The following is a 14,527-nucleotide window of genomic DNA, read 5'->3' on the forward strand; positions in this document are numbered from 1 at the left end:
CTGTGTAATTTATACCCTGGCTGCTAAACCCTTGTTACTATTACACGGTATCTATCTAGTATTTTGTAGATTGTGTAACTTGCTGCCTGTTAAATACCGTCAAACTATTTGCAATATGTGCTTTATGTGCAATATATACTTTATATACATATGCAATCTTTAATAACTGTAATATATACTGGGCTGCTAAATCCTAAGAACTGCTACAGGATTTTGATTTGTAGATTTGATTTGTTTTTGATCTGTATTTTTGAAAATTATGTAACGTTTTTAGTTTTTATCTTTTTTTAGCATATTGTTTATTATATTATAACTTAGTACTTTTTTTTAGCATATTGTTGTGTTGTTTGTTTATTATATTATAACTTAGTACTTTTTTTAACGCATTTAAGATATGCAACACTAAGCTGTCTGTGGCTCTTTCCTTCTGTAACGCTGCAAATTTCGCCTCAGTGGGACTAATAAAGGTATTCTGATTCTGATTCTGAAACAAGTGAAAGGGAGTTACTAGTCCAAGAATTGTCTCAAGTCATTACCTAATTTCAACATGAGTTTGCATAGATTAAACAAATCCAAGATATAATATGTTAAATTATCTTTAAAAGTGCTGGTTGGCTAATCTTGACAAAACCCTTAAACTAAAGCAAGCTAATCGGCCTCTGCCTTGTTGGTTATATTTAAAAGAATATATGAAAGCAGTATCAAAAATCATTTTACTTTCCAACAGAAGATGAATAACAGTATTTCCGAAAATGTCAAACTACTGTTTCCTTTAAACATACACCCATAACACAAACTATAAATACACAGTAAAAGGAGACAACTCAAACTGAATCATGTCAAACGGTTGCTGACTCACCTTCACGTAAGGAACTCTGTGTTTGTCTTCATGCACCGACAAGTTGGTTTTGGTCACTAGGATTTGAGAAAAAGAGGTCATTGTGTTACCCAAAGCATTATCTGCGTGTGTACGTGTGAGAGCAAATAAGCATCTGCATGTGAATGTGTTTTAATTCGACCTGACTATGTTCTCTTAGTGAGTCAGACTGTGCTAATGCTGCGTGAAAAAAACATGTCACTCCATCTATGAACGATATTTATGGAACTGAACTTTTCTCGTCGTTGAGAGGTTAAGAAGATGACTCTGCTAATGTCAGCTAACAAAATAAAAGAAACACTATTTATTGCCTGAGTGTCTGCATTAATCATCTCACATTTAATAATCATATAATGTTGTTGATTTTTTTACTTTCCCTTGATTTTGGAGGCCGTTTTTCCCCTGGAGACTGTGTGCTTGTGAGTATACGTGCCGTTGTGTTTTATCGCACTATAGCCACTTTCTCCTCTTCGGAAAACCTCCACAGGGTGTTGTTTTCTGTGCTGCCTCGCTTCATCTCACTTGTTTTCTTCTGTTTTGATGTTCATAGCTGTACATGTTCCTCTGCTACTGTGAGCTTCCCCGCATACAAATGGCGGCTTTTGCCTCTGTCTCTGTCTCGATTAAAGATGTAATCACAAGGATGCTGCCTACAGCTCCCTGTCCAGGCCTCTCCATCATTTCACACTGGTTACACCTCGTGATAGGACTATGAACTTCAATCTTGTGCTGCTTTCGTGTGTAATAACTAAACCCCCCACCCTGTTTTTATTATTTGAAGCAAAAAAGCATAAGAAAAAGCAGGGATAAATTAAAGAAAATTAAATGTGCTTTCCATAATAAATTCATAATGATATAGACTCAGTTTGTTATGTGTTACTGTAACCTATTTGCTTTTTTTGAGTCGAACGCTCCAAGCTTGCTCCCTTTGTTCTGATTAATGGTCAATGAGAGCTTATTTTTTATTTATTAAAAAAGCAAGCTAATCACCTGCTGCCTGCCTGGTTAGATTTAAAAGAATATATGACAGCGCAGCGGCATTAAAAATCATTCCAAAATAAATTGAATAACTATATTTCATAAAATGTCAAACTACTGTTTTCTTTAAATGTACACCCATTAGACAATACATTCATAATGATATAGACTCAGTATGTTATGTGTTACTGCAGTTAACCTATTTGTTTTTTTTGTCGAACGCTCCAAGCTTAGCTCTCTTTGTTGTGATTAATGGTCAATGATTGCTAATTTCTTGGACAATGTTGCAGTAGCTGTGAATAAATGTCCTTGGTTTGTGTCGCTATAAGTTGTAGGCACTATCATCAGGCCCGAGTTTTGTCTGAAGTGTTCCTCTCAGGCTGAGAGCCCAAACACCCCCCATGAATAAGGCAGGTCACACAGGATGTAACCTCTAAAGTCAAACACTGGCAGCATGGCTGTTCTTCTCTCCTCTCTTTTCTCATTAGGATTTTGGCAGCAAGATAGTAAGTGGAAAAACATGATTTCAAAAGTGAAATGTCCCCCACTCCCCCAAAGACGTTACACCCTTAATGAAAATATTATTATTATGCACCTAGGTGTGGCTTACATGTTTACATTTCCCACTGTGTACCGCAAGGGAACTGTACAGTGTTAACAAATGTGTGATGTGTTTTCACTAGGAAGTGTTTGATGCATGAACACACCATCCAGCAGGTCTCGTATCTTATCCATATAGATCTCGAAATAGGAGACCTAAAACAAAGCAAAAAAACATTAAGCAGGTGATCTATGGAATAAAGAGGAGGAACAGAAAAAAGAGATTCTCAGAGAAAGGAAGTGAGGGAGGATCATTGTGAAAATATGCAAAATGATGTTGCAGTAATCTGTATTCCAGTGGGTGCAGCTGTATTATGCTCTAAGACTGTTGCATAAAGGGGAAACAGCACAACAAATGTAGTAGCATTTTCAAGGTTTATATATCATGATGTATTGATGCGTGGCGGTTTCCACTCAGCCAATCCATGTGAGGATTACCTCAGGCTGTATTCCCTAGGTATCACAGAGTAAAATAGAGCATGTTCATCCCTGGGAGACAAGTGTGCACATCTACGCATGAACAAACGTGCACACACATGGAAATTCAAACCAACCTTTATGTGAAATTCTAGGTTCTCATCCATAGCAAATATATGTTCAAAAATGTCCTCTGCGATCCGGGGGATGATTCCCATTCCCTGGGGATCATGAAGGTTCCCCTACGAGAAGAAAGAGACGATAAAAGTATTATGTGAGTAAAAAGAAGAATGAATGCAGACACTGGGATGAATACAGTGAAGAGAAAAGTAAAATAAAAAACAGCAGAGACGCTTTGACTTTAAAAAGAACAGGGTTATTGCCCAGAGGGATTTGTAAAGGAGGTTAGTTCCGACCAAAGGCTGGGAAAGAGAGATAGTGAGCGGTGACAGTTATGGAGGGAGATGTACTGTCAGAGGAGAGCATGGGAGAATATAAAATAAAAATGTGTGTGTGCCTTTTGAATAATTTAGTGATACTGTACCTCCATGGTGTGTGTTTTTCCAGAGGACGTCTGCCCATAGGCAAATATAGTCCCATTGTATCCACCCAAAACATCTATAATGAGAAAAGATCAAACATGTTAAAAACAGAAGAACAACATTTTAGAAATAAGGGATGGTGCAAAGTAGTTGCGATGAATTTACATAATTGGGATAGTCTTGAACATCCTCACATGAGTAACTTTAAAAAAGCTGTCTAGCTCGATATTATGGTAAAGAAGTGAAAAATAGAGCCTGATTAAGAAACTCACACAATGTTGCTATTTTTTATTTATGTAACCTTTGCCAATGCAGAGACCTCATTATGTAAAGTATGATAACCTCATTAAAGACTGCTCGAAAATAAATATATATACATTTAATGATGTGTGTCTGTTATACAGACAAATATAATTACCTGTTTCCTTACTAAATGTAAGGTAAAGCAATTTTATGATATATTATTGCCATTTTAAGAGTTTTAAACTTCTGATTATCAGGATCATTTCATGCAAGTCAAAGTTATTTTGTCAAGGAAAATCGTGACGTAACATTTTCGCATCATACAGTACCATACCTACAGTGGAAAAGATTATTGGTATAAGAGTGCCAAACTAAAATAAATCTAACAAAATTACACATTTTAGAGAGCCAGGTATGTAAAGCAGAAAACAGTTGGATTAGATAAGCACAAAAATAATTTGTTATGTGTTTACTTGTAGTACTGATACCGTCCACTAGACTCCTAGTTACGTCGCGAGCTGCGTACTTGATTTTGTTCGGCAGCCAAATACCGCAAAATAATCTGTGACGCGTTTGTGTGTATTGTGTTTGTTTCCCGGGGAAAAACTCACAGCTGTTGTTATGCCTGCTGTGACGTTAAGTTGCCGCTTGTAATTATGCCGTTATAAGCTTAAAAGTTTTATTTATTATCTGAATTTGGCGAAACAAGTTTAATATTCTAAAAACCAAGACTTTGTTTATTTGAAATCAGATGAAAACAAACTGTCACAGACCCTGCCGTGTTATCTATGATTACTATACGCGTTTCATTCATAATTTCAGCGGGAGGGAGGGGGAGCGGCGCTGAGGAACAGCAGAGTGTCTTAGTTCAAGTTAGACAACTACAATTACATACAATACATGCAATTTTGTGTGTGTGTGTGTGTTCCAAGTGAATCTGCGGCACCCTGGTGGCCAGTACATACATTATGTGGCCCCCACCACCATCAAAGTTGCCCATCCATGGCCTAGACATCAGACCTTTTATTCTTGTCTGTCAGTCATCAACACCAATCAGAAGTGCTGTGCTCCACATGTACCAGTCATTCTTAACCAATCAGAAGTGGCCCATGATAGAAGGTGATAGACAGATTGATCCAATCAGCTGCCAAGTATTTTTGAAATACTTTTCCAAATGGCTTCCAATGGAGCTTTCCTAGATGGTTTGGTGAAACAAACCATCTAAGTTAGGTTAGTTATGCTCAATCACATGTTTTACATCTATTACAGGGTGAATCTTAAACTGAAGCTTGACTTTAAAGCAACCCAATGGAAGTTTCATGTAAGTTTAGTTCTTTCACTCTTAGCTCGGGCTGCGGGGGTGCTAGAGACGGAAGCACGTTGATGCGACCTTCCTAGCCGGAGATATGGCCGTATTTTAAACTTCCGTTGAGTCGCTCAAAAACAAGTATCGCAAATCTAATCACAATATCTGTCAGAATGATCGCAATTAGATTATTTCCCCAAATCGTGCAGCCCTACATCATACCTGCAACGTTTAATTCTCCAGGAGGCACCTAGTATAGTACCAACCAAGATGTTATTCTCCAAAGTGAAACAACACCTCAACATTTGAGCTAATAAACCCTTGTGTAAAAAAAACCTGCATGACACATAATAGAACAAAGAATAAAGAATCTGTCTGGAAATAAAGACAGACGGAGATGAGATCGCTTAACAGCAGAGACCACCACAAAGAGAAACACAGAAGAAGAAGAGAGGGAGATGAAAGAGTGCATAAATGTAAGAGAAAGATGAAAAAGCATTAAAAATATGTAGCAAAATGTAGAGAAACTGACAACCAGAAAGACCAAAAAGGACAACAAAAGTAAATTTAAAAATGTCTCTGGCCTCGTTGTTTAACCCTTATCCCCCGAGAGATTTCAAATCTTACTTCAGATCTCATTCCTTTATTTTGCCAAATCCCAAACCTTGGATTTTTCCAACCCTGCGATTCATCCCACCGTGTTATACCACCCTTCCTCGGTCTAAGTAATCTTTCCTAGCAAATCAATCTCTTTGCTCCATGCTCCATCTACAAAAGGGCTAGTGAAGTTTCACACTCACTTTGATGTGGGCACAGAAATGAGACCTTAACAGGGGGGAGAGGCAGACAGAGGGAGGGGCGAAGGAAAGAAGATTCGATTCTCCTCTGGCTTCGTTTGATCTAGGGGCCTTCGGATACACCAGTCCCGCTTTGATTGGTATGCATCTTGTTAATGTGTGCATGTTGATGCTCACACCTGAAAGTCGTGTGGTCGCATCATGTTATGGATATTGGTTTTCTCTCTGCTTTTAAGTAGCTTAGTTCGAATGCATTCAGTCAGTGTGTAGAAAACTGACAAAGCCGTAAAGGTGAACCGAAGGATATTGAGATTGAAAGAGTATTGACTCTCTCCCTCAGCTTTTCTGTCACTCACACGTCTCGGATGAAAAGAAAAGGCAAACAGTTTACGTGACTCACCTTTGACAATCTGCTTGGCACAGGTGTTGTAGACCTGTATCTGGGTGGTGTTCGTAGGAAACACCTGGTCAAACACGTATGACTTCCCCTGTGAAGTACAAACACACACAGTCAGTCACACCACAACACAGACAGATTGGAGATTCTGATTTGTGTCAACACTTCATCATCCCCTGTGACTCCCTTCCTTGGAAGTTTGTGAAGCAGAGCAGGGAATGTGAGAGAGACTTCACACATAATGTTTATCATTAAAACATTATGTAAAGCCATATTGCCACTGTAAAGTGCTACATCCATATTTAATTCGTAAACATGCTTTATGGACGCTGAGTCCATCTGTCCTGAATAGCAGTGCATATATATCACAGTTTGAGGCCAGTATGTCTCCTTTGAAGACTATGCTTTCTGTGTTTGTCTCTATGTATTTTATTTGTGTACATTCTGCGCTACTGCAGAGGATGCTTTGCATGAGTGCACTGTTAAGCCTTAGGCAAAAGGCTGTGCAACCCCAAGAGAGACAGAGAAAGAGATCACATGTGAGGTGAAGCCATTAGAGGCAGCGTAAAGTGATGGAGTGGAGAGGAGAGATGTTGTGGAGGAGTAGAGCAGGGGAGTGCAAATCCAGAGAGAGCAGAAGAAAGTAGATGACCTGAAAGCAGTTGTCACGGTTGGGGAAAAATAGGGCCCAAATGCAGATTGAGGAGGAAGCAGGTTTCAAAAGGAAACAAAAGGCGAGCTTTATTTTCAAAAGCTGAAAAAACAAGAATCCATGTACAGGTACGAGGTAAAACAAGAATCCATGAACAGGTACGAGGTAAAACAAGAATCCATGAACAGGTACGAGGTAAAACAAGAATCCATGAACAGATACGAGGTAAAACAAGAATCCATGAACAGGTACGAAGTAGCATCCAAACAAAAGGTGACTGTGACCAACATGAAGGGAGACATGAACGACAAATAATGAACCAACACCGAACACAGGAAGAGACAAGACTAAATACAGGGAGGGATAATCACGAGACGAGAAACAGCCGGGCAGGGAAGGAGAAACACAAGGGCAACAGGTGAACACAATCAGACAATCAGACACACCAGGGAAACTAACGACAGGGAGGAAGACAAGACATAGGGAGAACAGAATAGCAAAATTAAACCATGACAAGACAAACCAAACTAAAACCATGACATAAAACTAAGATCGTGACAGCAGTAATGGCATGGAAGAAAGACTGTACTTAAAACATTATAATATTATAAAGAGGTTTTTTTATACTGAATCAGTGGGTTGGTTAACCAGACGAAAAAGCAGCCTGTTAGTGAGAAACAAGACAGCCAATCAGACGTCCATCAGCTACAAGTCAAACTGCCAATTTCTCACAGACACAGACATGGGTCGCCATTCAGCCAGTTAATTATCCAACTAGCATTATAACACTGAAAAGCCACTTTCCATATTTTACAGACACCACATATGAGGTAACACAGTATGTGAAAAAGATAGAAACCGAAGGCAGTCTAGTCTTGTTATTAAAACATGCCTGATAGCAGTTTGTGTGTGTGGTGGGTGTAGGGATGCATATACAATGTTCCTCGAGCAGTGTGTGCAATTGTACAAGACAGCCTAGACCACCCACAAACCTGCAGACATCCACTGAGAGAAGAAGAAACACAGTAGAAGGCTATCTTACCTTCACAGCTATTTTTCATTCAGGTTTTATTAAAGTATGGTCTTTGTGATACGTTGGTCGCATGACGAACAAACTACACTTACTGTATGTAAGGTATGCTGACTTTGATGAGGAAAGATATTTGTATTGTCTCTTTTCTTTTTCTTATTTATGAAACAGTCTTCAAAACATGTTTCATGGAAATGTTAAATGTAGATGTTTATGTTATATACTTTTTTTAAATTCACATGATTAATTAAAAAATACTTGTAATCTGATACAACCTTAAAATAATGTTTGGTTTAAAATCAAGAGCTGTCTATGCAACGCTTTATTTGAGGATCTAATGTTTAACTAAGGCATTATGGGTCAAAATCACCATGGAAGCAGATTAAATAAATGTTTGTTTGTGTGTAGGCAATCTAATGCAACCAGACATGGAACTCATCTTTGGTCTTCTTGACCATATACTTATATATATACATACATACTCTAGTAAGGTGTCTGAACGTTTCTTCAAGCCTGCAGAAAGGCTGTGTCAGGCAGAAGATGACGTACCCTTTGAGAGATCTGCAAAGGTCTCTTATGTAATCTAGATGTACTGTCTAATGGCCAGGATTTACTTTTGCCGCAAACCATCACTAGTATAGGCTGTTCTTTCCTTATTGTCGGGAGGGTTGTATAGGGAGCAGGAAGTGGGAGCGCCATGTTGCATAAGCACGTCATTAAATCCATGAGTCTTGTTCTATTCATGCTCCTGTTCAAGGCAAGAGGGGATAATGTCCCTACAAGGAAACACATTGTTATTGCTTCTATGGTTTAAATATGGAAGTGTATTGATATATAGGGAGAAAGGCAGGCATTAAAACCGTTTTGAAAAGAGAATGAAATTGAGAACCGTTTCAACATGCCACACATTCATTAGAAATAAGCATTTTTGACTGGTTGTAATACACTCTCAAACTCCCATGCTAATGCATTCTATGCTTTCTTAATATACTATGACAAAAATAAAGTTGTTCTTCCCCTTGCATAAAAGCCATACAACTCGGGAGGGTGCTTTAAAAACTGTGATTATGTCTGCACCAGCAGTCTGGGATAAAATACATCAATAATCCCCCGCACCTCAAAGTATTACATAGGCTATTGCCCCGCTGCTTCTGAGCCTTTTAAATGACACATTCAACAACAAGCTTGACACAAAATCCCAGCGCACACAAATCTAAGTGGCTTAAATAATACATTATTTGGCTTTTAAGAATTGGCTCTTTTGTGGTGTAAATCACAAATCACTGTGTTGCTTTCTTATTTCGCAAGCACATAGATATTATGTTGGTTTTCTACATGCCATTTTAACATTGTGCATGTATCCTTAGATTTACTGTATGTACAAGGCTTTGCACTGTAAGCGACTAATATGTGGCAGTAAGGTGTTTATTGTTTACAGTATATGATCAAAAATCTATAATGGAAGGTGATGATAAATAATGAAAATAGTAAAGTCAATATTTTACAGCAGTAACAACACAACCAAGGGAGCAACAATGATATGTTGACTAGTAAGTCAGGCTGTGGGACAGAAGAATAACACAAGAATAAAACATTTTGATTTAACATTTTTACAAACAAAATGTTACTTTTCTGTGCTCCACCCAGGCATGCAAATGTTGGCCGTAAAAAGGCAAATGGCTGTGTGTCAACTGGAGTGAAAACCCCATTAGGTGAATTATTCAGAATGCACTGTTTACATGTTGAAATGTTTCACATAAGGCTCCTCAAACAAGAACAACATTGTTATCACATGTCTTAGTCGGAAAATGTTAAGTTCGGAATAAGGCCTATTTCCGAATTTCCGAAAAGACCCATGATATCAAATCTGAAATGTTAGTGGAATATTAGTGTGCATGTAAATAGTCATGTTAAATGTATTTCATCTGTTTGAAACATATGAAAAGTGGATATGAGCAGGCTACCGTTATGGACCGAAAGTCATAATCCCTTTTAGTGTTGCCATGGTTTAACATGCAGCCTGGTAGCCTACTGCTCCATCAGTTCATACACTGAAAAAGTGAATGACTAGTATTTAAATAACTCAACCTTGTGATAATTTCCCAGCTTAAGAAAATATTTTGAAACCGTTACATTAAGATGATATAGTGAGAGTAGTTGAGCGAAGCTATTTTGGTCTGCCAAGATCATTTATGCTTTTTTCATGCCACACAGTGTTTCTGCTCAACCTATTTAAATGCCATTTGTGTCACTCCCAAGAGCTGTAGTCGAATATGAGGCAGCATTAACGCAGTGTAAGACGTGAATGAGATCTTTTCCACAATGAACTCCGACTTTATAGAGCTAGCTTTGCTTAAAATATTTTGTCTGTGAAAGAGTGGTGGCAGAATCCAACCTCAAGTTTAGCTATTATTCTCCTCCATTTCCTAATAAGCGGAACTGCTTAGCTATTATTTTCAAGTGCTGTATTTACAGCTGCAGGTACAAACAAGCTCCCCATCAGAGCTGATTAGCACTGAATATGTACCCACTGAGCCATGCAACGCTACACAGTACGCACATGCAAACCACACCAGAGAGAGAGGGAGGTAGTGAGGGAGAAATCATGATGTGGTCTTCATTGGGGTGAATCAAATGAGTTGGTTACATAAACTGGATACAAAAAACCCTTGCCAATCATTTGTTTCAGTGACTCCTCTGTTAAATCACTAATCTGCTCCTATCCTGCATAAATAAGATATCATAAATGTACTAAACATTGTGAGAGCTCTCTATCTGCATCTATTTATTGGACATTCAGAGAAACCTCTGTGTGTAATTTAACAGATGTCTTTTCCATTTTGTGCATGCAGCTGATAAAGCTGGAATGGGAAGCAGCAAGGTGTGTGTGTGTGTGTGTGTGTGTGTGTGTGTGTGTGTGTGTGTGTGTGTGTGTGTGTGTGTGTGTGTGTGTGTGTGTGTGTGTGTGTGTGTGTGTGTGTGTGTGTGTGTGTGTGTGTGTGTGTGTGTACATATGTGCAAACGATATATCAAATGATGCTCCTACATGCAGACATTGTACATGGCCCACAGCTTTGTGTGCGATGTCAAACACCGATATGCCCTGTCCAGTTGCAATCTACTGCTGTCTGCCAGAAGACAAAGAGGCGGCGGTTTGCAGGCAGAGGGAGAGATCAAGAGAGATCGAGAGAGAGAGAGAGAGAGAGAGAGGGAGAGAATTAAAAACTCAGATAAATCAACAGAATCTGTGAGAATCAATGGCCGTCGGCAAAGAAAAGCCTAAAAACAAGACTTTGCTGAACAAAACAAATACAAGGGGAAAATAATCACTGAGAAGGAATAATGATAAGTAGGATAAATAAGCCTTAAAAACAGCAACTAAATGAGAGTGTGAAATACAATCATGATCAAAAACAACTGAGGAGTGAGGTGGAGAACATACACAAACAAGAGAGGCAATCGACTGAAGAGAAGAAAATGAGTTAACAAGAGGCAGTGAAAGAAAAAAAGAGAAAAGAGAGGGGTGAAGTGTTCCAGCAGCAGCTGTTGAATTGAAATGGAGGTCTTCTGGTACACAGGGTTGAATACCTCTGGGACCAAAGATGCTCCTCTCTTACCAGAGGGCTTGGAACCCCCTGTGAGTGTCCACTACGTCTGGGTTCCATGGGTCTTTTAACAGACACATGCTGTACAGACACATTGAAATAATGCACATGTCTGTATACAAACAATGCCTTGTGATGAAGCTAAACGACAAAGCAAGGCGTCTCAGTGCAATAAGAAACATTAATGATATTATAGCAGCATGTGTCTAATGTTAGCAGCTATTAGGCTGGACATTATGGAATATTTAGGTTATGTTATGTCCTTTTAACTGTTATTATGATTGCATATTATTTAACTATTACAAGAAAAAGCAAGAAAGACTGTTTGGTACTTAGATGGATGTAAACAGGCTATAGAATGAATACATAAATAAAGGTTGCTTTTTTGTAAGGCATCAAGATTACACAAAACTGCACAGGGCATTTTCTGGGCTAAAGAGAGACGATTGAGATGGTTTAAACTACATAGTCGTTTTCATGGGATTGATAGACATTTGGCATGTAACTGGATGGCGACAAGCACTCTCTGATGTCAAGTCACACACTGGGTTAATCTCACCATGTTCCACCACATTCTCCCTGAGAGGTCTGGCTGCACTAGAGGCTCAATTACCGCGTGCTACATCCACCTTGGCTTCCGACAGACAACAGGTATAACAAAAAGGTCACTTGTCAGGAAAATGTAGCTCATTTTAAGTGTTTGCCAAATGGACCTATGCCTCCATTACTGTGGTGTGGACAGGCTTGAAGGTGAACTAAAATATTAACAAGAAAAGGCCAACACACAAAACTGCACCCGCATATGATACATTTTTGGTAACTGCCAATACTGGCTCCAAAGTAACAATACACACAATTGAACCCTTTCAGAGAGGTTTAATTTATGTCACATTCTTCTCCTGCATCTAGTTTCAATCCAAAGCCTCCCTCGCACTAACCAGGAGACATATAGCTCAATATTTAAATGCAGAGCTGGATGAGATGATAAGAGGATTAGACATGTGTTCCTCCTCCTACACATTGGCGGGCTGTCAGTCAGGCAAGCAGGCGAGTCTGGCGACTGCTCACTTTTTGCTCCATGGCTCCTTTTGCAGGGGTTTAGAATTGGCGTGTGAGCATGACTGAGGGCAGATGAGGAAAAGGAGGGGGACCCATTTCCCTTATCAGACTCTATGTGTGTGTGTGTGTGTGTCTCTATCACTCTCCCCTCGCCCCACAAACTCATCCACTGCCCTTCTTTCTCCTCACACACATACAGTACATGCACATACAACCACAGTGAGACTGACAGCAGAGAAGAATTCATGCTGCCAATGTCTGCTCAATCCGTCAAGCTAATCAGGCTTTGAGCCTCAGATAACAGCATCATTAGCGATTCTCTGGACAACAGAAAAATCCCTTACAACTGCAAAAGCTCCATTCACACAATATTACTAAACATGACCGTATTTTCTAATTCACTGAGCTGACAAGTCTAATATGACTCGACTGGCACACTGCCTCGAGCACAAAGCGGCTCTCAGTGTTGACTGAATGCAGGGACACATTGTGGTAGTATTTTTAAAGGTTTTTGCAGATATCCTGTAGTTAGCTATTTATTTAAGTGTTTCACTTAATTAATAGCAAAGGGAACTGAAGTACACCACACAACATTACGTTGTTAAAACTCTTTTATAATTTCGTTTAGTTCCCTTCGTCAAGTTGTTTATTAAAAATCCACACATTGAAGTGGAGCAATTAGTCCCCCATCAAAGTGAAATAGTGCATACTGCATAATTGATCAGGAGTGAGGGAAGCAGGAGTCAGAGGAGTGGAGAACGGAGGGAAGGGATGAGTGGGCTTTGTTCACCAAGTTCCAGAAAGCAGGAGCAACATGGACCTCCCTGTGGACACTGGTGGAGTGAGAAAAAAGAGAGCAGCATCCAGTTGAGGAGAGCGTAACACAGAAAAAATTCAAACCACGACAGATGAGCAGCGATGACTGACAGAGAATAACAGAAATTACAGCAATAAACTGATGAATATAATTGAATTCTTTCATTTTTAGTGCTTTTCGGAATATGAGACATTCACTCCAAAAAAAAGCAGATGGAGCTCGACTTGTCTGTTCTTTGGTAGACACGGACCCACACAGAAAATGTTGAATCCTGAAATCTGGCATGATCATTATCTTGTTTAGTTATTATGGATTACAATTCTGACAGAGATTAATTTCAAAGTATATTCTTGACCTTTGAGACAGCAGTTGACATTACAATCTCACCTCATGGTCAATTCTGGCAATAAAAGCTCCAGTAGGATTTAGTGTCATAGCATGAGGCTGTAGATTGTGAAATAGCTAAATACCTCAAAAATGAAAATCCCTCTCTATAGCTAGGGTTTGGTTTGTATTTTTCTTGTTTACAGTAAAATGGTAGAGCAACAAAGTGGACTTTGGTAAACATGGATCCACTCACTATGTAGGGAACAACCATTTGCAGATTAAAGTACACTAAAGAAAACTATTTTTGTATTACTATTACATTTCATTTCTTCAAAAACATTCTACAAACGGAACCTTTAGGTCCTAAAAACGGCAATAAGTTATTTATTTTGACTGACATATGACCTTCAAAGTTAATCAAGCATGGTATATAGAAGCTAGAGCTTTTAGCTGAAAGCAAAGGCCTGCTGCTGCATCTGTAACAACGCTATGACATCTTTGAGGGAACTAAAATAGCAAAGTTGCAGTGAAACCAAGGGGGAAATCATGCAGATGCCTGCGATAATGTACAGGTTCATCACTATTAGCAACCACATATTTTAACACTGTTTTTATGTTGTCATTTGATACCTTATCATACAAAATATAGCAGGTTGCAAGCTGTGACTTCCTTGAGTCTTTTTGTAATCACTGTAAGGTTGACAGACAAGATATAATGTGTTAATTAGAGCTAAAGTGGGGCTGGTAAAGAGATGTTGTTACCTCTAGATATGAGCTGCATATTTATCATACAGACAGATACGTAAGTGCTATCAATCTTCACATTCATTTAACTCTTTGTAAGGATGTTTTTCCCTAAATATCTGCCGAGCTGAGGAAG

The 14,527-nt window shown here is 38.9% G+C and overlaps 1 protein-coding gene across 1 annotated transcript in view; it reads right to left on the minus strand.

The window, feature by feature from the left end:
- The window catches only part of kif5ab (kinesin family member 5A, b), an 83,921-nt gene that overhangs the window by 57,291 nt on the left and 12,103 nt on the right, over nucleotides 1-14,527 (minus strand). Inside the window, exons 2-6 of the mRNA XM_010797727.1 lie at nucleotides 6,161-6,248; nucleotides 3,417-3,490; nucleotides 3,010-3,114; nucleotides 2,563-2,611; nucleotides 860-915 (exon numbers count right to left, since the gene is read on the minus strand). Coding sequence (XP_010796029.1) covers nucleotides 860-915; nucleotides 2,563-2,611; nucleotides 3,010-3,114; nucleotides 3,417-3,490; nucleotides 6,161-6,248 — 372 coding nt within the window. The remainder of the gene's footprint in view (nucleotides 1-859; nucleotides 916-2,562; nucleotides 2,612-3,009; nucleotides 3,115-3,416; nucleotides 3,491-6,160; nucleotides 6,249-14,527) is intronic.

This window comes from Notothenia coriiceps, unplaced genomic scaffold (assembly GCF_000735185.1).
Source record: "Notothenia coriiceps isolate Sejong01 unplaced genomic scaffold, NC01 NC01_scaffold00038349, whole genome shotgun sequence".
Classification (NCBI taxonomy): domain Eukaryota; kingdom Metazoa; phylum Chordata; class Actinopteri; order Perciformes; family Nototheniidae; genus Notothenia; species Notothenia coriiceps.